This window comes from Acomys minous, assembly GCF_964271855.1.
Source record: "Acomys minous genome assembly, chromosome: 15".
Classification (NCBI taxonomy): domain Eukaryota; kingdom Metazoa; phylum Chordata; class Mammalia; order Rodentia; family Muridae; genus Acomys; species Acomys minous.
In genome coordinates, this window is record NC_140497.1 from 70,442,621 (window position 1) to 70,470,575 (window position 27,955).

Sequence of the window (27,955 nt, forward strand, 5' to 3'; positions counted from 1 at the left end):
CCTACCAGAATAATGGGTAAGAGGGGAGGACATCCTATTGAATCTTTAGGTGTGAGAAGCCTGGGAGAAAGAGGAAATGGAAGGATCCAGTGGGTCCTGGAAAACTACAGGCGAGTCTGGGCCCTGGGGTCCTCCGCAAACTGTGGCAACAGCCAAGGAAAAAATAGGCAGTAAAAACCTTGAACCCCTACCCGGACTAGCCGATGGACATTCTCCACTGTTGAGTGGAGAAGAAGATCTAACTCTCACACAAACTCTGGTGCCCCATATTTGATCATATCCCTTGGATGGAGATGCCTGGTGGCACTCAGAGGAAAGATAATAGGTCACCAAGGAGAGACTTGATACCGTATGAGCATATTCAGGGGGAGGAGATCCCCCTCAGACACAGACATAGGGGAGGGGAGTAGGGGGGGGAAGTGGGAGGAAGGGAGGGATGGGAGGATACATGGGATGGGCTAACAACTGAGATGTAATATGTATAAATTAATAAAAATGTATTAAAAAAAAAAAAAAAAAAAAAAGAAAGAAAAAAAAAAAAAAAAGAAAAACATTACATACAGTCACTTCTAACTTGTTAGCAAGAGTCTTAATTCATTTAACTTTAATTGTAGGTGCAATGATGAGGAATTTTATCGTAGCTGTGAACATTCTGGCATTAACTCTTCCCTTTTTGGTGAGTTGATTTTATTTAAATTTTGTTGATGAGATATTAAATAACTTTTACTTAAGAGTTCCAGATATATGAATATAAAAATATAGATACTTCAAGAAGTATAACAGTTGATTACTAGTTTTCCTATGTTTACTTGTTTAGTAAAATATTTTCCTAGATATCTATAGTTACATTAATATCTCTGTCATGTACATCAGTTATAATAATACAAACTAAATCATGCATAGAAAGTTTTCCAAATTCCTATACAATGGAAAAGAAGTCTATTTTTAAGTTAGAAAATACTATAAATATAATTCATAAACAATAAATATGGGAATCCCAGTCCAGGATCGGAAATCCTTTTGATAGAATTTCTATCTGTCCCATCCTCCAGTCCCTTTAAGAACTAAGCATTTAAAGACATTAAATAGTTGACATATTTCTCATGATTTCTCTTTCTGTAACTCCTCAGGCTGCCGAGGTGCAAAATCTACATCCAAGTGTAAGTTGATATTATCTCTGTTAGAGACTCTGACTACAAACACAATATTCTGAAAAGCTCAATCATATCAAAATGCCTACTGTCTTAAAGCTAAATAAGTATTCAAATGTTTCAACAAGTTTAGCAAACCTTCAGACTTTTTAGTATTCAAATTACTACTTTCTTATCCTAAAACTGAAATGCTTCCTACTGTGTGGGCTAGCCAAGTCCTTCTCACAAGTCCTGTGAGCCCCTCTATGCTCTGTGATGAAAATGGCATTTACTATTTATTTTATGTACTTTTATATAGAAACAATTTAAATGTAGTCCCATTTCCGTGTGGCTACTCTGGACAGGTAGGACTTAATTTATAGTGATATCATCACCAGTTGGTCAGCGCTTTTACAATAATTAAATGTATTAGTTTTGGGACCATTGTAATTTATGGAAGGTTTCAATGTGAAGACCAACTAAGTATATTATTATAGGTTTACGTAGGTGATAAACATGCTTGTTAATATTTATACACCAAAACATATGGATCTTGATTCATTTTTAAAAACGTATTATTTCTAAGTGTTTGCCAAACAATTGTATTCCTTTTTATTTAACACATTGGTTTCTGTTCAGACTGTGTAACAGTGTTGATGTGTCATATTTTGTTTATGTATTATGTCTATGGAGAAAATTATACATTATGTGGATTGGAGAATCATTTTCACAAACTATTTGCTGTTTGATAATTATTCTTTAGGCACAAGTTTTTTTTCCTAAAATTGAAGTGCTAATAGGCTACATTGAGAAACAAATATGCTTCTCTGAATAGTGATGCTAAAACAAAGACTGGCTTATGTTTTTTTTAAGACTGTAAAGACACCTTTATTATGTTGTATGTTGTATGTATTAAATCAATTTGGTGTTCCAATAAACATAGAAACTTTAAATCTAATGTTATATTTGGTGAACACACTTGTTCTATATAAAATTTAGCATCTGTATATATACCAAAGTAGATGTTAAAATTTCCAATATTTTGTATTTACAACATCCAACATTTTAATAGTTATTCATTACCATTCAAAGACAACTTTATCCCATGAACAATACAACCAATTTCAACACTGAAAACAGAGATGTGGATTTCTTTTTTCTTTATAAGTCTTTTGTTTTCTTTCTTTTTCTTTTTTATTAAATATTTTTATTTTTTACATATACATTTTATTATTACACATGTATACAATAAAATATCTACAGCAAGAAGAACCATAAAACAATCAGGAATTATATAAATGTTACATTCTTAGTGTTTTGCTATTTGTATTTGGCAGCCTTGAAGAAAACACTTTTCCTATCTTGGTGCATCTAAAATTCTGAACGTAAATGATTATCTGTCATATCTCATCATTATCAACTTAAAACATCTATCTAGACCTAAAAACATCTTAACCCATAAAAAAACTAAGCTTAATTGTAAGACTAAACTATCTGGACTTCAACCCCATCAGAGACTTGAGAAAGGATAAAATTAATTACCTGAGTATACAGGGGGTGCAGGTTAGCAGCTTCCCAAATGAGAAGATGACAGAGACAGTTTGCTTCCTGAGCAGTCACCCAAAACTCTCTATAATGTTGGAGCATTATCTTCAGCCTTCTGGTCCAATATATATGACAGACATATTTGTGAGGCAGGAACTATTGAGGACTTGCTTACCCTGTCTTGGCGGAGTTTGGCCATCGACTCTGCCTGCATCCAAGCTTGTCCATTTTTAGGCAGAATTCTGTCAGTGGTAGAAATGAGAACATTTTCCCCAGGGGCTTCTTTGCCACATTTGAAGCCATCTCCATAAGGATGTTCTTTGATGCTCATCGTCCTCTTGGAGGTAGGCTGGGCGTTGCTAGGAATTAACTGTGGCAGGCTGCATCTTACACAGGTCATATGTAAGTAATCATAGCAGCTGAGAAGTCTAGAGTATAAAACCCACGCCCTACCTGGAATATGGGTTCAAAGGCTTCAAGTCACAAGGACATGATGAAATAATTCAAAATCAAAGTATTATAGATTTTACCATTCAGACTTATGAGTAGTCAAAGCAAATGGAAACAGCAATGCGATGCCAGTTAAATCTTTCTATCAATATAAAAATAAGCACAATTACTGATTTTGTCTTTAACACAATTTGGAACACAAAAAATGGAAAACAGAACCAAAAAAATTTGTTTTGATTTTTCTCCCTTGTTATTTCTCATTGTTTTCCTCTAACCCCTCAGGTTGCAGAGATGCAAAATCAGGAACAAGTGGCTGTAAGTCTATTTTCAATTACGTGTATAAGTGAAATAAAATATATAATAGTCTGCAAAGAGAAATACCTTCTAATTAAACACTAAATAAATATTTTATCTATACCAAAGCAACTAGTATCTTTTGATAAGTGAAAACACCACTTGAACAAAAGATGAACCAAACTCTATGTTTGCCAGACAGCATTAGGTTTTTTGAATCGCCCAAGTCATAAGAGCTCATTTTAATGCTTTTTTAGCTCATGAGACAACTTTTCATATTTAATGCTGAGAAAAAAAAAAGAACAAAAATGTTGTTTATTGTCTCTCCTGTCCACTTTGTAAAGTTTGGGTGGGGGGAAAAAAGCCTTACCTGACCCATCTTTAAACATGTCTGTAGTGATGGCTTCCTTTTGTTTCAAAATGTGTTTGAAGGAATACACTAACCATGCTTTTTTATGGGAAATGCCTGTGTTGAGTGTGACTTTGTTGGTACGTTAGTATCGCCATGGAAAGCTTTGTAACTGCACATCGTTGGCAGAAATAAAAACAGAAAGAAAATTAAACTAAAAAATTTTAAATCCAAAGATTAAATTTAAAAAAATCTTCCCATATGTTATAAATCATGCCATTTCTCAGGCTGATAACATGTATGAACAATTGTAGTTTATGTGGTGAGAATACATCCATGTGTGTTTGTGCACATTTGTGTGTGTGTTTGTGTATAATGGGGCAAAGTTCTCTATGAGACTTTCCCAGGTGCTGCAATTAAATATGCAATTCTAGTTAGTATTTTCCATATATGCCGTATTTCCATATGGGGAAACATACTTTACATTATTAATTACCCTATTTTTTAAAAAAATAAATATTATTTATATATTGTTAAAAGTAATGTTTCACAATATGAAAATGATATGTAGAATGTAAAATGCACATATCCATTTACATGAGAAAAAATAATGTGGAATTTCATACTTTCAATCGTCTATTTCTTAGCAGAAAATATTGCATTATTTCAAAAGCTTCTGAGGCTGTCTTCGCATACTGATCTACAGCCAGAACCTTTCTGTACAATTTTCTGTTTCTGCAGTGCCATGGAAAGGAAGGATTGGTGTATGATCAGAAAAGCGTGCTGTACACACCAGCTCACTACGCGCTGAGGAGCGGCCTCCGCTATGAACCTAATTACAGCTACCATAGGCCATCTGGACCTTTTCATGCACACGCTTACCCAGCTATTATAATGGTGCTTCACCTGAGGTCTCCATTCCCCTTCTCCAGATGGCAACAAGTGCCCAATTTCCCCCAGCCTATTGGGGCACGTCGTGTCATTCCAAACCCATCCTTTCTTGCCATTCCTACAAACGAAAATCAAGGTAGCACTGCCGCTCCCGTCGTCAGTACCATTGCCCCTAGTGAGTCAACACCAGCTCCGACCACTGGACCAATGATGAGTGCTGTGGCCAGCCCTGAAGCTTCTACACTGTCCGTCGATATCCCCGAGACTTCCACGGCCCCAGTCTCTTCACCTGCAGCATAAAAACACTAAGGAAACATTGAAGAAGACAATAAAGGTAAGTAAGCAAAGATAAAATGACCAATCCTGGTAAAAGCATGGACTTATTCACACAGTCACAAATTCTAAACTAGTACAAGTGGATGAATCATGTCCAGGAAGCAGGCAAAATAGTTAACTAGCATTGTAATTTGGGCTAAATATAGCATTGACAAGAGAGTTTTTGTTTCGATAAGAAATGAAAATAGTCTATTTTTACAAAATGAAGAAAAAAAATTTTTAATCAAACATTTTCCTGAAGATTATAATTCGCCTTTAATCTGTAGTTTTACCTCATCATACTTAGACAAAGAGTGAAGTACAATACTTTGGACATGCTCATGTTGTAGGTCTAAAACTACTAAAATGAAATTTCTTCTATCAGATTGTATACTAGAGCCGCATGTAGTGGAGAGCCGCATGTAGTGGTGGGCCTATAATCCCAGCTGCTAAAGGGATTGAGGCAGGAAGGTCATAAGTTCAAGACCAGCCTAGTCTACATACAGAACAGGCCAGTCTGAGAAACTTAGCAAAACCTCGTCTCAGAAATTTAAGAGGGGGGTCAGGGAGGGCTGAAGATATAATTTAACGTGAAGTTGTTGCCTAGTGTGCATAAGGCCCTAAGCTCAATTCCTTGTAAAGAAAGGAAAAAAAGAAAATAGGGAATGCAACAGAGAGACAATGGAAGAGAAGGAAGAAAAATAAACCTGTAACAGTACTGTTCGCCCTCTAACTTGAATATTAATAGAGTAAAAGAAATCACATATTTTCCATGCAGTTCTTTCAGGTTGCCATTCCTGGAAAGATCCATTAATATATTAGCCTCATAAATATTTTTACAGAAATCATGAAAGAACTAAAATGCTTAACTTCTAAAACACGTGAATATTAAATGGATGCTCTCAGAATATTAAACAAGAGGCAAATTAATGTTACTTGAATAAATAGGTAACCAGAGCTTGAAACAATTTGAAAACTTCTAGGAAGTTAATATCAAGAAATATTAATGATTTTATTAAAAACTCACAAAGGGTGAGATAATTTGGAGAAAAAAAGTATAAATGTTGAGTTCTGTTATAGCAAACTTTTTATATCTATCAAACTGGGTACCCAGTCTATGGACTAAGATATCACACAAGGGTCTGTGATCTGAAAGCCTACTGCAGGCCAGAAGAGGAATCTTCTACCTTTACAGTAGTAACCTTATCTGGTCCTCATTCTCTCTGGATTTTAATGTATTGCAATTTTGATCTCACACCTCAAGTATAAATGTGGATAGAATGTATAAAGTTAGAGCCTGTTCAGATTCAAGTGTAGGTGCTTTAATATGACACCATGTTTCCATCAGGACTAAACTAAGACAGACAGAAACCACCTGAACTTCCTTAGACTGCCACAGGCACAAATCGTGGATTTGAGTTGTTATTTAGTAACTTGTGCTAAGAAAAAGATGAGTCGGCATAGAGTTTTAGAAAATAAAATAAGAAAAAGGATGAAAGCAATTATTTAATATGGAATCATATATTATATTGGTCCAAAATCATTCATTGTATGAGTATGCTTTTAGTGCATGAGTATGCTTTCATTGTTCAATTGTATGTTTGTTCATAAATCACAAATGTAGATTCCTGAATTAAAACTACTATGTACCATTGATGAGGAAAATAGTAAAATGTAGTATTTATTGTAAAACTTACATGAAGTATGCTGCACACCGTAGGTCAATTTAACATATCTGAGTTGAAACATTTAATTTGGTAAAGTCCTTGGATACAGACATAAAAGGATTCTTGGAAGCTAAAGAAAACCTTAAATGTGAAAACTGCTAGCATGCTATGCACAGAATTCCTGAACTATCTTTATATTTTACAGGTCCTACTGAAACCAAATTCCAACTTCAAACTCTCCTTCAAGCATTTGTCCACCATCACTCAAGAGAGAATGAAATTTTCACAGGCTGGGACGTTTCTCTTCTTCCCTTACATTTTACATTAAGGCTACAGTTAATTTGGTTTGATTCTTACAGAATAAAGTCAATGAATGCAATTAATATCTTTTTAAATCGTGTGTGTGTGTGTGTGTGTGTGTGTGTGTGTGTGTGTGTGTGTGTGTTCGTTCTTCCATCAAGTAAGATGCAGGGTTTGAATTCACATGTCAGGCTAGGCAGCCAATAACTGAATGTTATAAGTGGAGCAGAAGAAACTGCCTAAAGGAGCCCTATAGACTTAATGTCCTGAGGCAAGTTTAGTGTGATTTTCAAAATACAGTTCACTTGTGGGCAGAGTACACGGTCATCCATGACCTGACACTAAGAACTGCCTCACTGGTATGACACTGAAATGTTTAAACTATGACACTGGGAGCAGAGACGACCTAAGCCATGGTGCTGTGACCCAGAGGACCACTAAGTAACTCTTCTGGCCATTAAATGCACATGCTCAAATAAAGGGGTAGAATGCCCCCAGAGATAATCACAACTACAAACACAGCTACATCACAAAACACCAGGGCTTCATGAAGACTCTAGATATGCAAAGCCTAGTCTCACACATGATTTATCCACGAAGTGTGTGGCCAAATACACACACACACACACACACACACACACACACACTACAGTAGGATGCTTTAGATTTCAGATTCTTCCATCTAAAAATGTTTAGTGAATAATCAGTGTTTAAAATGACAACATAGCCTATAGCTTAGTCAGCAAAGTACTTGCTGTGTAAGCATGTGGACCTGGTTCAATTCCCAAAACCTATGTAAAAGCCTGTCAAAGTAGTACACACTTTTAATCTAAGCATTGGGGAGGCATAGACAGAAAGACGCCTGATGCCCACTGGCCAGATAGCCTAGCCTAATTAGTGATTTTTCAAGCCAGTGAAAAACTATCTCAAATGAGCTAGATGCATTCCTAAGCATGATCATACACAGGTTTCTGCACACACATTCACATGTCCCATGCACATACGCATTTTTAATTGCAAGGAAAATAAGCGGGCGACTTATATGATTGATTCATACTTACGACTTCATACAAGGAAAACATGAATTTCCTAACAGACATTAGGGTACCACCATTGCCAGAGCCCTCTCTGGACAGTATCAAACAGGTCCTAGACCAGGGAGTAAGGCTGAGAAATAAAAGAACAGAAATAAGAAACTGAGGCAAGAAATAGTCAGAAACACAGTATAGACTCAAGAGGTCCTGCAGTCAATACCACACGACACCTCAGCTTTATTCACCAGTCCAAATTATACACATCTCAGGCATAGGGAATCAAAGCAGAAGGTCATTCTCAGGAGATAATGAGGATGTTCTCACAGGAAAGGCGGTGTAATCTCAGTTGACTCTTGGCCTTGGGGCCACAGTGTACTTTTCCTGAGAGTCTGAAGACCTTGACCGCGCACTTGGCAGAACATCTTGCTTAATCACAGTCTCAGCAATCCGTGTGATTCTTATGCTGCAGCAGAGAGCATGAGAGTAATGCATATGGACAGAGAGCCTCAACAAACGGCTCCTGACACAATATAGTCCATTGCTACAATATTTTCACAAACATGCTGTGATCCATGGTGACTGAGTCTTCTGCACAATTTTGTTCAACTGATGCATCATTCAAGTGGCTGAACTTCATTTTCTTTGAATTATATTGCTAATTTCTTTTTAAGAAACAAAATAATATACAGTAAATTTTTACTTCATTAATTTAAAAAATCATCATCTATATACAAGTTTCTATATACATATTATTTGAGTATACTAATAATAATTTAATTTAAAAGCAACCAATAATTATGTGATATATAATATATGTCAAGATTATATTTATTTACATTTTACTCATAAACTGCATATTATTTTCTTGTTAGGGAAACAATGGAAATGAAGTAAATTTTTACAAAGAGTATTGAGATGTGATTCTGCCTAGTATTGCTTTAATATTCACACTCCTTAAGAGACATAACCCAATGTAACAGAATAAACAAAAAGCAGAAATAAACCTAAAGACATCACATGTCCACTTGATTAATCTTCACCAGGAGTACCAAGCAGACATCATGGGGCAACAAGACTCCCTTTACAAATTGTTATTGGAGAACTGGAGACATGAGCAAAAGATGATATACTTGTAACCCACATCATCCAGCAAAATCAGTCCAGAATGCATAAGGGACTTAAGCCAAGACTTAAGCCCATGAAACTTCTGGAGTAATCTCCAGGGAAAAACTTCTTGATAATGACCTTGGCAGTGATTTTTCTGGCATTACTCCAAAGCTCTAGCTACCACAGCAAAATTACATGAAATTGAATGACTCCAACAGTAAAGTGAGAAAAAAAATTTTAAATGACGGACAGCTACAGATTATGAGAAAATATCTGCAAACCATATATCTGATAAGAGATTAATGTTCAAAATACATAAAGAACTCAGAAAACTCAGTATCAGAAAAATGACCCAGTAAGAAATGGACAAATGTAAATAAATATACATTACTGAAAAGGCATAAAAGTGAACAACATCTTTAATCATTGTGGAAATAAAACTCAAATCACGAGACAGATCTCCCACATTGAGGGCAGCAACTGTCATAGGAACCACCAAAGCCCATCTTGGTGAGCCCATGATTTTTTTTATCGGAGTTATTTACAAGAATATGGTTGAGGGGTTATTCACAGGGCAGAAATGACCCAGAGACAGCTGCATCACCAAAGCCCATCCTAGTATGGGTGACAATTCACAAAAGCTAGAAACCTGTAGCACACTACACAGCCTAAAGACAGCTTCAGTGGCTTGGGGGAGTGGGGACGGAGGAGAGTGGCCAGTTTCAGGAACTTCCTGTTGTTGTTTTGAGTTGTTTGCTTTCTGTTTTACAGAGCTTCCCTACCAGAGAATGTTTCAATCTTGGATGAAACTCCTACAAGCACCCTATGAAGATTTCTTTGGTATTCATGCATATGGTGTGTGTGTGTGTGTGTGTGTGTGTGTGTGAGAGAGAGAGAGAGAGAGAGAGAGAGAGAGAGAGAGAGAGAGAGAGAGAGACAGACAGACAGACAGACAGACAGACAGACAGACAGACAGACACAGACACAGACACAGACAGAGAGACAGAGACACAGACAGAGAGACAGAGACACAGAGACCGAGACAGAGACAGAGAGACAGAGAGACAGAGAGAGACAGAGAGAGAGAGGAGAGAGAGAGAGACAGAGAGAGAGAGAGAGAGAGAGAGACAGAGAGAGAGAGACAGAAAGAGAGAGACACAGAGAGAGAGACAGAGAGAGAGACAGAGAGAGAGAGAGAGACAGAGAGAGAGACAGAGAGAGACAGAGAGAGAGAGAGAGAGGAGAGAGAGAGAGAGAGAGAGAGAGAGAGAGAGAGAGACAGAGAGAGAATATATAAATATGTTTGAGTGTGTGTACAATAGTGGAGGCCAGAATTTGTTGTGTATCTTATTAGATTGCTAGTCATTTTCTATAATAAAGCGAACAGCCAATTCAGGTAGTCTAAGTACCAAGCTCATCACCGAAATCCCTTATCTCCACCTCAAGAATGCTGGGATTAAAGATGGTCCACCACTTGCACCCAGCTTGGGTGCCTTTCCTGCACCTCAAGTCATCATTCCACATTTTGATACCGTTACTGCAAGGAGAGGCATCAATTGTGACCCTTGGAAAAAAAAAAAAAGAAAAGAAAAGAAAACAACTAGTAACTGACACACCCTCTGTCCAGTAATTGAAACTCCTTCTATATAGTTCAAGCTATGACTGCTGGAAGTGAAGATACCACTGCAGCTGCTTCCACAGACAGCTCTGCAGACACCATCACTAATTTCAGGGAAGCAGCTGAACTTGCAACCATGTAGATGTTCTCAAAACCCTGACAACTGCTCAAGGAGCGACCACTTCTATGGGGACCAAACTAAAGCCATTTTGCACCAGGCAACTGTCTTGCCCTCATGGTGAACAACACCCCTTCCCCAAATTCCCCAGGTTCTTGGAAAGCCCACAAAAGTATGCCTGGTAACACCTGGGGGCTAACTGATCAGGTGCAAGACCCACAGTGTTACAGTGGATAAAAAATTAGATAAAAGTTCCCTTTGGGGTTTGGCCCAAACCCCCTACCCTATCAGCATTAAGGCCAATTTCTCTATAAGCCCCTTACCCAATTGTGTAACACCAAGGCTTGGAAATCCCCACTTGCCCCCCATTTTTGTCTTTATAAACCCTGTACCCTAAGGAGTCGGGGCTGTCCACTTCCTCCAGCTACCGGGGAACTGACGGGATTGCTCAATAAAAGACCCTTTGTATCTTGCATCCAGCTAGTTTCTGGTGGTCTTTGGGGGTCTTGCAACTTGGGCATAACACTTCTATACTTCATAGTGGGACAAATAACATTTTTCTACCCATAATGTCACCAGTGTCACTTGTACCTCTGCTGATTTTAAACCTGAAAATTATATTACTGACATCAAAGGGTGTAATAGATAGATAGATAGATGTACACCCCTAAAGATAATGGTCAAGCCTCTGAATATGAATATGATGCAAAACTTGTAGAAACTTTCACAGTTCTGGAATCATAGGCTCTGGTGCTCGTTTATCTCAAGTACGACTACTCCTAAGCAAAATACTTCAGAATACACAACTGGTAATAGTAGTCAGAAATTACACAAGGTACTTGATTGATGCACCCAATTATCTGGATTCATATTATAAATTCAATCCTCACTAGTAGGCAAGGCTTCTCTTCTCTCAGAAACTCAGAGAATATTGTAATATAGATGCCAAGGGCCTATGGAGTCTGACAGGTACAGCCATGGGCTTCCACCTGCACCACCTTGCTATGCATATTCAACAAATTTATAATAGGTGTTTGGCTCACTCTAGCATATTTAAGAGATTTTTATAAACTTAAGATATTGTTCAAGTATATTTAGAGTCTTTTCTTTAACTCTAATCAGAATGATTAAATATGCTGTTAATATGTTCAGTTAAGCACACATTGTATGCATCTATGATCCCCGTGCTAATTGCCATATTGTTTATGAGACAACACAGAGAAAACAGATAACTGTTATAGTCTAACAGAACTCACAAACAAGGGGAGAGCATGACCCAGGAAATAGAAGGGGAAACTTTTATAGACTAAGAAGCCCAGGGCAATATTTAGCAGGGAAAATGTTGTGGAAAAGGATAATGTTTGAAGAATAAGCAGAATTTTTACTTTCTGGTCTGAACCATACAATTAATCACCAATTTGCATAGTGTGTTAGGAACTGAATATTATTTTGTTTCCCTTGAGACAGAAAAGCCTAGAGAAAGACTCAAGAGCTCCCTCTCTAGGCAATTTTGAGCAGAATGATGGCTCCCTGGTTCCAGAGCTCTGATGTCCTTGAAAGTTTCATACTGCTGTGGTTGGCAATGCATCCAATGCTTACGCAGTTACTTTAACACAGATTACAAAGAAGTAAAAGTAAATAAATCACAGTGACATCATGAATAATACACAATAGCCATGAATAAGAAGGCAAGGAAGCAAATGAAATATACATGGAATATTGCTATAATTAGAAACAATATGTTACCGAGGAGCCTGTCACTAAAATTATGTTTTATAAAGTTAATGTGTAATGTAATTGAGTGCTTATATAAAATATTAAGTGTGAAAAACATTAACAATTATAATTAAAGCAAATATATTTAACTAACCTATTTCACTTTAAAGAAATATCAAGTTTGTAAACAACAGGTAATTTTTACATATTTTAATAGGTTTTGTTTTCTAATTTTCTACCATGCGCATGAATTTCTATGCAAAGCAGATGAACCAACATGTAAAACATGTATCACTTAATAAAAATTCGTTAATTAAAAATAGCTAGAAACAGTCCCCTCAAGAGAGTTTTTTAAAAAGTCAATGCATTTTTAATAGTGTTCTATTACAACAACAACCATGCTCACTAATAGTGGATTAAGAATATATTTGTTAATATTGCAATAAACAATTTAACCATGTTGAACTCAGTTTATTTTTATCTATTAAACCACAGCATTCCATACAAATGTATTACAACCACTTTGGTGGTTTCTGCTGTGTCAAGCTTCATACCAAGGATGTAATAGTTTTAAGTCCTGTTACTTCATGAGCTAAGTTTTCTACTCTCTATTTACGATATACATATATATATATATGATTATATGTACATATGTAATAAATATATATTTCACAATATGAGTCATATTTCCCAAAGAAATAATGCTATTATTCACATTTTAATAGAGAAGTCAGCACCAATGAATGAAAAGTAAAGCCAGAATAAATAGACAAATTCAGTAGTTATAAGCACTGGATGCTCTACCAAAGGAGGCCTGAGTTCACACTATGGGGCTCGCAGCTGCCAGTAACTCCAGTTCCAGGGACCCAGCGCCCTGCTCCATGAGCACTCACACACACGCACGCTCATAACCCCACACAGACACAGACAAGTACACAAAATTAAAAGAAAATAACGCAAAATCCACTTTTAAGTATTAAATGGTGATCATAGAATAATTGTTGAGAAATTCAGTTAGTTGGATATAAGGATAATATTGCCAATGAATAAAGGGGAAAATTAAGACTTGTGATTAGATAGGCAGGATAGCAAGTTCATACAGAGTCTAGAAACAGCAAGCTGTTTTCTTCTTTAATTTTGGGTGTAAATTATTAACTAGCAAAGGAACTAGTCTATAAGCTTGGACACGTTGGCAACAACCATCAAAACAAGTGGCTGTATCTTCCAAACTATCTTAAAACCAAGAATTTGGCTTTGAAGTTAAATTGACTACTAGTCATGTGTACTTTTAGCTTATTTAAGATAGGTAAGCCTACTTGTTATAAATACTCAAGTTTGTAATTATTTATCAAATTTTAAATTTTTATTTATCAAAATTTTTAAAAAGAAAATTGAGACAAGGTTACTACACCGGGTCTAATTACATCATACAGGTTTATAAAGGACACAATATACAATATTGCTATGCCAACTCAGAAGACTTTTGTTTTTGCTGTCATTCATAACTCAGACTCAATTGAGCATTTTTTATATTTAACAAGTATTTCTCAGAGACTCAGCACAGCTGATCATCAAGTTGAATATATGATGTATTTGTATAATTGGGAAGTTTTACCTTGATTTTGTAAAAGTAATTTCAAGATTTTCAAGAATAATTGCTAATCCTTATAAAACTTTATGAAAACAAAATTATCTTTGAATGAAGCAATTTTCAATAACTTGCATGAATTAAAATAAAATTTAATGGCATTCAGTTGTTTACATATTTTATAAGACATAAGTTATACGTTAGAATAGTGGTTATTTTGAAATTTTGTAAAACAGAAGGAAAAATGAAATCAACAAAAGTACCCTAAATCACTATCCTCTCTCCAAGGGGGTAAAAAATTCATCTTGACCTGATAGGCTATGGTCAGATGGTGGGGGAGGAGTAGTTCCCCTTCCTCCCACTAGAGGACTAGGAGAAGGAAATAGGGCAGAAAAGGGAGGGATAGTGGGTATACGAGGATATGAGTAAGGAAGTAATTGGTCTTGAACACACACACACACACACACACACACACACACATATATATATATATATATATATATATATATATATATATTCAATCATACTGTTGCCATTTTTTTCTTGACTAACATGGATGGTATCTAAATCACTAAACAGTACCATATACAAAGGCATCATGTTATGGTTTCCTTATATAGCTAATTATGAATTGGGGGCATATATGATTTCTCTAATTGTTTTTTTTTTCTCTTTTCCAAGCAGATCTTATATACGTTGCTAGGAGATACAAATCTTTCCACAGGATAAAGCCCTAGGTGTGCAAGGAATGAAGGCAACAACATTAAACACACAGGTGTTTGTTTCCAGCAACTTCAAACAACACTTTGTCTCTCAGCTAGTATTCTGGAAAAAATCATAAAGGGTGAGTGTCGGATGTAGGTCATGAAGTAGATGACACCCTTGCTATGAGGCTTGATACATCTGAGACCAGCAAGTGCCATTAAAGTGGTCTATGTGAGAGATGACACTGAAAAAGACAGAATCTTGGATACTCTTAAAAGACTTTGCTGTTCGCCAACCAGGTGTTAAGGGTGAAAAGTGGGAAAGAGTGTAAGTCAGAATGATTAAAGGTTTTAGACAAAAGAAAAAGAAAACACACAAGATAGAGAAGAGTTTAACAATTTGTTTGAGATGCCTATTTAGTAATTCAGCAGAAAGGTCAAGCAAATGGTGGGATATGCCAGCTTGGAGGGTGATCCTGTAAGGTATTGCATTTAAGATACAGTAAGATGGTGTTCGAATGCATGTGGCAGGTGCAGCCAGTAATAAGTCCCAGTGGCAATTGGTAGAGAAGGCGGCCAAACACCAAGTGCTGCACACCTCACATTTTAGAAGCTCCTAAATAGAACCATATTTGTCTTTTGAATAGGTTTAAACAAGTTAAACTTATTCCCTGGCTAAAAGAGAAACTACTTGTTTTCATGTTAGGGATGAAATAAAAGGCGTAAGCAAACATACGCTTCCAGGAAGAAGTCCCCATATGTGGAGAACTGCTCATCCAAAGAAGAAGACGCCCTCCTCAGAAGCCTGTTAACTAAGCACTATCTTTTTTTTCTGATGTCATAGAACAAAGAGCATTTCACCTCTTCTTGGCTATGTCCCCTTATCTAACAAAACAACGATTTTTAAATGTCACGAAAGGGCATACGAAGATCATTGTTCAGAAGCGAATGGAAAGAAAACAAACCACTGTAAAAGTCAGATCCGTGCGACACTCTGAAGCGCACGTGGCCTTTCCTGTTTGAAACAGATGACCTCAAATCTCATGAAAAGGTGGCATTGTGTATTGTTCTGTTACTGACAAGTCTACATATCACTTCAGCCAAGTGGCTTAGAAGAAATATCACGATAATGACGTTCGTACTTGAAGTATGAATCTGCTCGGAGGAGGACACGGAAAACAAGGTCACTCCAGGCCAGCTGTTTTCCTATCAGCACAGTTACTATCATTAATAAGGTGATATATCTTTAGTGCTAAGAACAGAGGCTCCCTTTAAAAGTTGTTGTTTCTAATAAATGGGTAAATGGAATTTATAAATGCTGGAAATTTAAAATGTAAAGCTATACAAACATTTTCCTTACAAGTCAGTTAAGGTATGAAGTTAACGCTTTCAATATATAAATGAGTTAGCCTTTAATATTAATTAATTAAGCTACTTAATAATATATTTCATGTATTAATAAGCCTTTTAAAGTTAAGGCTAAATAGAGTAAAAAAGCTACAAAGTGACAAGATTGGAATATAGATTTAATCTATAAGATAATTTTCCCCATATTATAATTATTTTTACTGTAATTACTGCAGTGAATTTTCAAATACAATGATGGATGCTTACACTGTCACTTCTCCGGCACACAGTGTTCATCATCTGCCCTGGTTTGTGACTAGACATGTGTTTACATACGAAGTGAAAAATGACTTTCAATATAATACTAACCACATAAAGGAAGCATCATATAATTAAGAATTTTATTCCCAAACCTCTAAAACAAGGGCAAATAATTCTGATATTCAATTTCAAATAAGAACAAGAGAGACGTTCCTAAATTTCTCTAAAGAAAGTAATTAGAAATTGTCCTATTTAAACAATTAGAAGAATTCACTTTAATATTTTATATTCTAATACACTGACTATAAATCCAATGAGAATAATAAGAAAATGGAATGAAGCAAAAATAATGTCCATTAACATGCTAAAACCATAGAATGCGTTATAGAAATTACCTTTCAATAACTCTAGTTACTACGTGATGCTTTTCACTAATAAGTTTTTTCAAAAAAGAACAAAGATGTACAAATCACAGAATTAATTTTAACAATAGCAAAGAAACTGTCATATCCTACTACAGACAATGTAAAGACCTACAAGAAGAGTGATTGCAAGGGAAAGTCTTTTCTTCAGGAAATACCTATCTACTTATGCTGTTGCTACCTTTTCCAGGTCGACTTGCAGCAATCCCATCTGCACAAATGTTCCCCTCCACTCTAGGCTTTCTCCAATCCTAGAGAAAATGGAATAAATAAAAGCTGAATTAATTTTTTACACTGAGAAATCATTCACACACACACACACACACACACACACACACACACACACACATTTGTGTGCTTGCTGCAAACCTGGACACACTGTTCCATGACAGAGGAAAGTGAAATGTCCCCTAGTGAAGGAGTTCTAATCTAGTATCAAAGCACTAGTGACAAATTCTGCTGCTGGGAAACGTGAGGACAAGATGGAGGCTTGGACCACTACTCAATCCATTCTTACCACTATTAAGAACAATAGGTTTCCACTCAGCCCATCAGGGTAAGCAAATTGTTCAAAAATTTCCAGACCTAGATTGTTTGGTTTGCTGAAACTGGGCTGTCAATGTTAAGTAGTATGTTCTGTATTTTAACTTTTTTGAGATACTTGTTAAAGAATTTTCTTTGAATTTTCATCTTAATTATGCATGATTCACTAGCATGTTTTTTTTTCCCCTGAGACGGAGTCCGTCTATAAACAGCCTTCAAGTTTGCTATGTAAACTAGGCTGGCCTGGAACACACAGAGATCCAACCACCTCTACTCCCCAAAGTGCTGGGATTAAAATCTATAGATTCAATTAGCCTTCAGCAATATGAACAAATTGATTGTGACAGTATTTTTTCTCTTCTTCCATATTTCATAGAAAATTTACTTTTACATTTTAGACCTAGCGTAAAACTTTGATTCAATGGAATTCAATAAATATTTTCTTTTAAAAAAAATAGGTTGTTCATAACTGAGTCCTAAAGAAGTTACTTTTGGTTATATTTGAGTGTGGTCAAAATATTATCTGCACAGTCATAGATCCAAGTGCCTCGATAGCATAGCCTCCTAGCATCTCTGTTTACTCTGTCATATGCACATAATGTAAGTACCGTGTACTCAGCTCACAATGCTAAGCGTAATAACTGAAAAGTTCTACATAGAAGCAAAACTTCACCAATTCAGCTTGCCTTTGAAAATGAACTCGTTAATATTTCCAAATTAAATCTGAAAATTTGCTGAATTACATGATAAATGTAATAACTTGAAGAGATCAGCACAGCTCCCTTCTGTAACCTATCAGCCTAATTCTTAAATGTAATTCCAAAAAAAAGTAATATTTCTTCAAAAGCTCTTCTGAGCCTAATGAATTCTTAAATTCTTATTTCTCCAAATATGGCAATAGCCACAATGATAGATACAACTCACGTTAATGCTAAAAGTTTACGACATGGCAATAGTGCAAGAGCTTTACTAAGGAATAGCTTTCTTTGGGGCAAAGGTTTTCAACCTGTGGGTTACAACCCTTTGGGGGATGTCAAATGGGAGTCACCTAAGATCATCAGAAACACAGATATTTACGTTGTGAGTCATAACAGTAGTAAAAGTACAGTTGTGAAATAGCAACAAATATAATTTTATGGCTGGGGGTGTCACCTAAAATGAGGAACTGTATGAAAAGGTTGCAGCAGTAGGAAAGATAGAGAACCATTGCTGTAGAGTTTAGAGAAAGGCAGCAGGCACATCACACTGAATCAGACAGCAGAATAGTCCATCAACAGTTAGCCATGCCAAAACTTTACCAGCATCAAAAAAAGTTCTCCAGATTCAATGGCAAGTTCTATGGCAAGTTTTATCTGCCCCACCATGCGAAACATCAAGAAAGGGCTCTCTCCTCCCTTGTAACTACCCAGCACCAAAGCCTGTGTCTGCCAGATTCGTGTCATATTGTACTTATGCATTATAACTGAAAAGTCCTCTAGTCATTTGCAAATTATGGCGAGAGAATAAATTGGCGTTTTCAACCATCCACAGCCAATGTCTACAATCCACGCCAAAGAAATGCTACAGCATCATTTGTGCCAAATTTACCCATTCCTACTGACTAATGACAGTCTGTCAAATATGCAGGGTTCTACAAATCACACTCACAGAAAAGAACACTTCTGACAAGGACCACAGGTAGTCAATCAACGACACCGCTGTAAACCACACCATGCCTGCCTCTTTTTAAGTATTATCAGCAGTGTTGTGTCTGAAGCCAGTCGCCTGATATTTGCCACAACTAATTCAACAGCTGCTGCAGCTCAGGCTTTTAATGCTAAAGCCAAGGCACCAGAAACACAATCGCCTGTAACCATTAGCACGGTCCTAGCAGCATACGGCACTGACAGTAAAGGTTTATATCCTCAGAGCCTTTTTCTACTACAACCGCCCTACCTCTACACCAGCCTCAGCAGCACCTGCAGTAGAATCCATGCACAAAGGAATTGCTTCTTCAGTGCACAACCTGCTCAAATGCAGGGCCCAGCCCTTTATGCTCCTAGCCTCTGCTTCTACCACTGCATTTGACTTTAACCCAGAGGACTTCAAACCTGAAACAGTCACAGTAGACAATACCACCAGTTTGACCACAGATGGCCTCACTACTCAAGCTGCCCCTGCAAATGGGTAGTTGAACATATTTTATTAGATTTAGTAGACGTTTGTTATTCTAAATGGTGAATATTTTTTAAGGCTGGTTTCTGTTTGTCACTGACCATGATGGCTTTTCTTCTTTTTTACCAAGTTGGTAGGTTGAACATCAGTTGTCTTAAAGAAGCACACCTCTGAGTACGTCTGTCTCTATCAGTGATTTCATCATCAGGACTCCAACAAGGAGAATGGGCTAGTTCCTTGATGGATTTATATGATACAATAGCACTGTTGGGAAGTGCTAAAAGATATGATATGTACGAGCTAGTTAGAGAAAGGAAGTCACTTGGGGTGAGTCCTCGGGTGTTATTTCTTGTCCTGGCTTCTTCCTCTATTCCTCTCTCTCTCTGCTTCCTGGCCACATAAAGGTGAGCTGCTCATTTCCATCACATGCTCCCTTCCACAAAGGACTGATACCCAAATCTGTGAACTAAACCCCTTAGGCTGTTTCACATATTTTGTCTCAATAACAAGAAAAGTTACCCACGCATGAAACTAGTACCAAAGACCTGGGACATGCTATGACTGAACTCAACTTACTATATATGAGTCTCAGACCTTTGGCACAGGGCAAAGAAACAAGATGTTCAGATAACAGTGAGTGCAGAAAGGATTTCTTATTTTGGACTTTGACCCATTCTGTCATTGAAATAAAAATGTTTTTAGGATTTTAATATGTATTTATGTGGTGATATGAAGATCTAGCTATTCAACACATTTCCTTATTCTTCAAATGACTCTAAACTAACAAATTTCTTCTCTGAGTTACTCAGGCTCTCTTCAGAGTTTACCTAAAATTGTAGGCTCAACTTATCCAAGCATTTTTATTCTTTCTTCAACAATGTATGTCACGAGTTTATTTTTCCTTTAGACGCTCTACTATTCACTTGTTTCCATGTTTCTGTCTTCTTTTTATTTTTTTAAATTAATTAATTTATTTATTTCTGATCTTACCCCCTCCCTCCTCTCCTCCCAATCCCACCTTCCCTCCATAGCCCCCCTTCCCCTACTCCTCAGAAAAGGAGAGCCCCCCCACACCAACCCACCCCAACACGTCAAGTCATATCAGGAATGATCCTGTTCTCTTCTCCTGTGGCCTGGTGAGGCAGCCCTGCCAGGGGGAAGTGATCAAAGTGCAGGAAGTGCCTGTTTTCTAAACAGATGGGTAACTTCTGAAATGCTTTTCTCTGGTTATCAAATTTTAAAAAAAATCATATCATCAATTCTCCTATTTTTCAAAGCAGTCTGATACAAGTACAATTAACAAAATGTCAAACAGTACAACAAAACAATGGTAATATTTAAAGATGTTTAACTCTTCATATAATCTTCACTGTTCTTTAGAGTTGAGTTAGTATTTTCCCATGTAAGTAATATATTAGTAATTGTGTGGCGTATTTTATTGCTGTTAATAATAAACTTAATTTATTTCCCTAAAGCTTTCTGAATATTCTTGAAGTCACATTGATGAACGCATCATTAATTTTAATATAAATACTAAATTTGTAGTATGATATAATAAGGAGTTTACATAAGGACTTTCTTCATGAACTTGTTAACCATAAACTCACATCTGAGGAATTTGTGCACCGAAGTCCCTAGCTTACAACATCCTTCCTCGTATTCCAATAGTCAATCAAAATGAGACCTATAAACCTAAAATCACATTGGTTTTATAAAAAAAAAAAATATTGTCTTAGCGCCACAAAAAGACCAACAGAGCCGACTAACCAAACCAAGAGGATCCTGTGGAGTCTGAAGCACCAACCAAGGACCGTGCATGGACAGGACCTAGGTCCTCTACACAGATGTAGCCGATGGGCAGCTCAGGCTTCATGTGGGTCCTCTAGTAAGGGGAGCAGCAGCTGTTATTGACATGGACTTGGCTGCCTGCTTTTTGATCACTTAGGCCACAGGGGAGGAGGACAAACTCAGTCCTGATGTGACTTGATGAGCTGGGGTGGGTAGGGGCGGGGGCTCCTGTTTTCTGAGGAATAGAGGATGGAGGGTGGGGATGGAAGGAGAGGAGGGAGGGGGGATATAAAGTGAATAAATATATATATATATACATATATATATATATCCAAAAATAAATAAATAATATTGTCTGATTACTAAAAGAGAAAAAAAGGTAAATTGTATTATTAGAGAAATCAATGGAACAGTCATAAGTATATGTTATTTTCCTCACTTTAAAGTTCTTATCTCAATTCTCAGGAAAAACAACACAGGGTATTGCTGTTACACATGCTTTATTATGATACTGATTAGCAAGCACGTACCCAGGGATTCAAGTGTAGCCAAACTCTACACGGTTTTTGAAAAACAAGACAGATGGAAAATTTTTATCCAAGAGAAATAGCTGAGTGGAAACACACGCACTTGCTATGTAAAGTGAAAACATCTTTGTTTATATTCTACTGTTTTACCTTCCCAACAAATCCATAGCCATGCAATGAAGGAATGAGCCCTCTTTACTACTTAATCCATAATAGGTAATCCAATAAGTATCTATTGAATAAATAAGAGATCTTTCTAAATCTGATAATGGTGAGATTGAAAGTCATGCTTAAAATATATTGTATTAATATATATTAAATTACTAGGAAATTTGAATGTGCAAATAAGCTGAATTTTAAAATAACAATTATAATAATGATATTTAATGTTACAACATATTTCCATAGGTATTTTTTGGTTTGATAAACTCATAGCAGCAGGGTAATAAGAAAATACTATTTGCTAATGAATTTAGGTTATATAATAGTTAAAACAATAGGTGTAAGGGCTAAGACAAGGCTTTTTGATCCCAGGGTTGCTGTTCCTTTTATTAATGTAACAGTCTTACAAAAACTGTTGCACTGTTTCTTAGTTATAGATGAAAACCATCTACATGTCTCACATGCATGGTAATAACAACAAGCAAACAGGCTAGTAACTACTTAACATAGACTCTTAAGAGTTGGAGGCCTATAAGTCCTAAGAGTTAGTATAAGAAAGTGTTTGGGGGTATAGTGGTTAGACATATTTCATAAATTTCTCTAACATGGGCATTTTGGAATTTAAGGCTAAAAAGTATACTTATTCCAATAGAGAAAAGACTACATACTCTTAGGATGTTATTTCTAACATTAATCTCTTTATTTATATGACACTTCAGAAAAATTAAACAAACTATATAAATGTAATTGTTCACATTTTAAAACGTTTGTAATCTTTAACAGTATATACATTTTTCTAGAACAATAAATTACAGTTTTGAAAAATAAGAGGTGGCCATAGAAGCCTTTGTGCTAATTTATGATGTTTGTTAATGATTATGCTTTATTCTTATTACTTCCAATGAAAACATAAATAAGAGCATTTTCTGGAAGAAAAAATGAAAACACACACCCCATATATTATTTTTTCCTAGGATTTACTCCATAACACAACCAATAGCGGGAAAGTAGGAGGAGCATGGAGAAGGCAGGCTCGCTTTATTGGAGAGAAGCCTTCACCCATCAGTTCCTTATCTGTGGGCTTTCCATCTTGGAGGCACTGCTGGATTGAGGCAGACCAGGACAGCACTGCATCAAGGTAATGGAATGTTCTTCTAGAACATCACCAACGCAGAATATGCTTTTCTCAGCTCATGTCTACTTTTTAATCAAGATGAAGCTGGGGGCATTAATGAGATCAACTCTAGCCAGTCTTAATTACAGGGAAAATTACACAAACAAATGTCCAGGAAAGTGTTAGAAAAATTAATCGTGATCCATTATAAGGTATTTAAAACTGTCCACATGAGCTCACACTCGAACATTGTCATAGAAAACAATTCCCAGAAACTTTAATGAAAAAAAGAAAGAAAATCCATGAAAGAAACTAAGGATTTTAAAAATATATGAAGCCAGGATGAGAAATGGAGGTATTCCTGCTAAGAGATTAGAAAAAAAAATTTCCTCTAAGGATTTTCTTTAACAAGGAGAATAATTAGCTCACTTGATGAGATCTGTTTCAATATGTAGGCAAAGCCTTATTAAAGCGATTGTGACGGAATCTAAAAGAGTCGAAGAAATAAAATATCACAAATATATACACACAGCGATGTATAAATGAATATTAACAGGTAAGATTTTTTTAAAACACCTTGGAAGCCACTTCTAGATTTTTCTTTATTTCTTATTTTTTGTCTATAGGATAAACACCAATGGGAAGCAACGAAAACTCTTAACTGGAAAGCTGGAATAATCAGGTCTGAATTTGATATTTTATTACATATGTTACTTGCACAAAATGTCTCATCAGTGAAATTCTCATGCATATATGTGAATATGATATGATGGGCTTGGACCATATTCTTCCCCCCGCCCCCACTACGACTTTCTCTTGTTATTACTCCTGCCCCCACTGATCTCCTTCCTATTCCCAAAGAATTTCTTTTATATTTTATGTCATCTGTTTGAATCTAAATGTCACATGTGAGTGAAAACTTAACATGTGTCTTTCCAAATCTGACTTAATGTGATCATCTCTAATCCCATCCCTTCCCTACAAATGCCATGCAAACGTTTCTTTGTTGCTGAGTAAAAACTTACTGTATATCAATCTATACCACATCTTTTTTAACTGTTCGTGCATTGATTGGCATTTAGTCTGATTCCATTGTGGAACAGTGCCCCCAGGAGACAAGACTGCGCAGGTATGACTATTTGACTTTGAGTCACAACTTTGTATAGCTGAGTCATGTTGATGGGAATGTAAATTAGACCAAGCACTATAGAAATGAGTATGGAGGGTCCTCAAAAAGTTAAAACCAACTGTGCACTTCATAAATTACTTCATGGCTATTTTAATCATACTGTGGTAGGATTCTGAATGAGTTAAGAAACAATTTTTAATAAGTTTTTAAAGATGTATTTACTTCTTTTATGTATGAGTGCTCAATTTGCATGTACACCTGCATGCCAGAAGAGGACATCAGATCCCAGTATAGATGGTTGTGAGCCACCATGTTGTTTCTGGGAATTGAACTCAGGACCTCTTGGAAGATTAGACAGTGCTCTTAACCGCTGAGCCATCTCTTTTTTGTTAACCATGAGAATAAAGGTGCCACCAGAATGAAGGCACATTGTATTGTTTTTCTAACACTTCTGTCCCCCATAATAGTGCCTAGTCAATGTCAGGTAATCAAAGTATTTGCTGAATTAATTAGTGGTCCTCATGAGCTAAAATAAACTAAAAGTTCATCCACTTACACTAACGGCAGGGAAGTTTAAGATCCAAAATCCTATATTAACAAGCCTCACACTGCACTGAAGCGACTCCAAGGGAGACTCAGATACAGACTGTTTTCATCTTCCATTTTACCTTTCCCGTTCACTAAATTCTGACGCCAAGTGCTCTGCAAATACATGCAAGTAATCTGGCACTGTGGAAATAGACACTGTATCACAATATGGTTTCCACTGTAGGCCTATCTACTGTGAGAAGAACTGAATTCTTAGGAATTAGACTAGTACAAATCAGAAGTAGATTTGATTATTCAGTAGCTTTAAATATAATGACACTATAAACTCTTTATAGAAAATTACATAGAGGATCTTGTAGAAGAAAAAAATATCTGCTGAGGAGAAGAAAAAAGGTCAAATAACATGAGAATTTCTTGATTTCATAAATCTGTCCTGACATTTACATGGTGTATCGTGTACACCACACGTAGTCCTAGGAGCAAAGCCAAATAAGGCTGAATTCAGGGGTTAATAGCACATCAGAAGGGAGTCTTCCTTGAGCTCACTGCCAAGATGGTGGTATCTTCATAACATGTGTGTGAAACAAACTCAACACTAGTTTTGTAGACTTCTGGACTCATTTTGCTTTTGTGTTTTGTCTTATTGGTCTTTTTCTCATATATTTTGGTTTCTGTTTTTTTTTTGTGTTTCTGTAGGTTTTTTGTTTGCGTTTCTTGTTTCTTGTCATTGTTTTATTGTTTTTCTTGCTGTTGATGGTGGTGGTTTTTTAAAGAGAGAAAAAGAGCATAAGGTTCTGTGCATAGGGAAGTGGGGAGATCTGGAAGGAATTGGGGAAGGAGAAAAACATGATGAAATCAGATTGCATGAAAACATTAATTCAGTAAAAGAAACATTCATGTGCTTAAATTTCACAACCGCATTTATAATTCAACCGAAAGAGAAAAATTACTTTATTCTGAAAATTCTTTTTTTAAAAAAAAAAAAATCAACAGGCAGTCAGGTTAAAGTTATGCTCTCATTGTCAGGAACCTAACAAATACTTTCTCTGATTTCCTTCCCTAAGGTGATAAAAGGGCAGGATGAAGCCTTTGATCCTACAAGGACTTGTTTTGGCTTTTGCCATTTGCTTCCAGGTAAACTCCCAGATTCTTGAGAATACATGAGAAATGCCGGAAAATAAACGCTGTGTAAAATTAGGACTGGGTTAAAAGGAAGACGATGACATTGTGTTTTGAAGCCAGGATAAACTAACAGAAGATAGAAAGGAACAGACTTTTCTTCCAACATTAATGGGAATAACTCTATTTGGTTTTTTTGGTTTTTGTTTTTGTTTTGTTTTGTTTTGTTTTTGGGAATAACTCTATTTGAAATCACGTGGTTGCACTTACCTGCAGCAGGTAAATCCCAGGCAGCAGGAGAATTGTAAGTTTAAGGATAGGCTGGGCCATTGAGTGCTACCCTGTCACAGAACGCCTGAATAAACAAATGACCACCTGGAATTTCGAAAGAAAGGTCCAAATAAAGTGAGATGTAAAAAGAAAATTAAAAAGTTAAGAGGATGTAAAAGCAGACCATTGTGTGGGGAGAATAATGTATGATAAAAACTCTGAATAAACATAGAAGATATGGATCTAAAATTACCAAGAAAGTAACAAGGCTGATTAATGTCCACCCTCCGCTCCTCAGTGGCCTGGCCCTGGGCCTGCGTGGCCATGTGCACACACCACCTCCAGGTAAAGAAAATTTTCTTCTGAAAGGCAGCATCTATTTCTGTTATTTGCATCCTTATGCTCAAGAGCTACAAAGTATTTCCCCCCCTTTTTTTTTTAATGAATATTCTCCTTCTAAGACAAAGGTGATTTAAAACAAGGAGGATAGCTCCTTCCACCAATGTTTACATTTGACCCTAGGCAAAGGGAGAAGCAATGATGGCTAAGGTCTAAAATAGTTAACACCTTGAACTCATCTGAAACGTGAGTGACCTATAAAACTAGGTTTTGATGTGCTTTCTGGGTGAAACTGCTCTTGCAAGTTTCTACCTTTCTGTTTACCTGCTATTAAAAAGAGCTTTTCTGTTCACCTGGTTTAATTATGAAATATTGACTTGTTAGGTTTCCCTTCAGTAGGAGGATGCAGTATCCACCATTTTTAGAATTGAAGTTGGTCTTCATATGTTGTCAACTTTGTTCAACTATAATTTATTACAAAATAATTGCCTCTTTTTTTTGCCTCCATGCTAATGTCTTCATAAAATTTGCTCCACAGCATTAATGCCCTCAGAGAAAGTTGCTACAGAAAGTAGAACTTGAGTGTTTGGGTTTTGGTTTTTCCTTTTATTGAAAATACTTTTTCTCACATAATATGCCTTGGTTAAGATTTCCTTTCCTGTTAATGAAGTTTGGCAAGCAGAGTGAGGAAGTGCAATAGTTACCTTTGACTGGCTTTTTATGGTGATAAAACCTGTTCTACAATATATTGTGGTGACAAATGCACATGTCTGTAGAAACACTGAAATCCACTGATGTGTAAATTAAGTAGGTGAATCATATTCCAAAGTTTCGTGTTTTGTAATCAGTTTATTTCACTTGGCAAAATGCTTCTATACTATACTAGTTTATATTGCTTTATAACCAATTCATTTTGCTTGGCATAATGCTCCCATACCATATTCATTTCAACTGCTTAATACTCTTATTCTATTAAATATGAACCCCGTGTATACTCTATTCAGCAGATGATGAATATTTGTAGTACTTCTACTTTTGTTGATAAACAATGTTCCTTATTACAAAAAAAAAGTTCCCTTTCCTTCTTCTCCTTTAATTCTTCCCCACCTCTGTTCTCAGCCCAATCCAACCGCTTTCTCTCTCCCATTAGAAAACAGACTTCTATGGGATAGTAACACATCAGAACAGTGTAAAAGAAGCAGAGAGCCTTGTTTCCTTGGTGTCCTCCATCCCCTTTGTCTCTTTTCACCTCCTCTTCTGCAGGATTACCTGAGCCCTGAGAAAAGAGATCTGATGGAGACAGCCTATCCAAGGCTGAGTGTTCCAAGGTCTCTCCCTCTCTATGGAATGCCTGGATGTGGATCTCTGTATTTGTTCCCATCTGCTGAACAGGAAGCTTCTCTGA

The 27,955-nt window shown here is 36.4% G+C and overlaps 1 protein-coding gene across 1 annotated transcript; it reads left to right on the forward strand.

Moving 5' to 3' along the window:
• Positions 1-619: 619 nt before the first annotated feature.
• CSN3 (casein kappa) lies at positions 620-4,968 on the forward strand (the record flags this gene model as incomplete). The annotated part of the gene is made up of 3 exons (XM_084758294.1): positions 620-676; positions 3,408-3,440; positions 4,510-4,968. The coding sequence occupies 3 exons, from the start codon at positions 620-622 to the stop codon at positions 4,957-4,959; spliced, it is 540 nt and encodes a 179-aa protein (XP_084614420.1). The 3' UTR covers positions 4,960-4,968.
• Between the last annotated feature and the right edge of the window lie 22,987 nt (positions 4,969-27,955).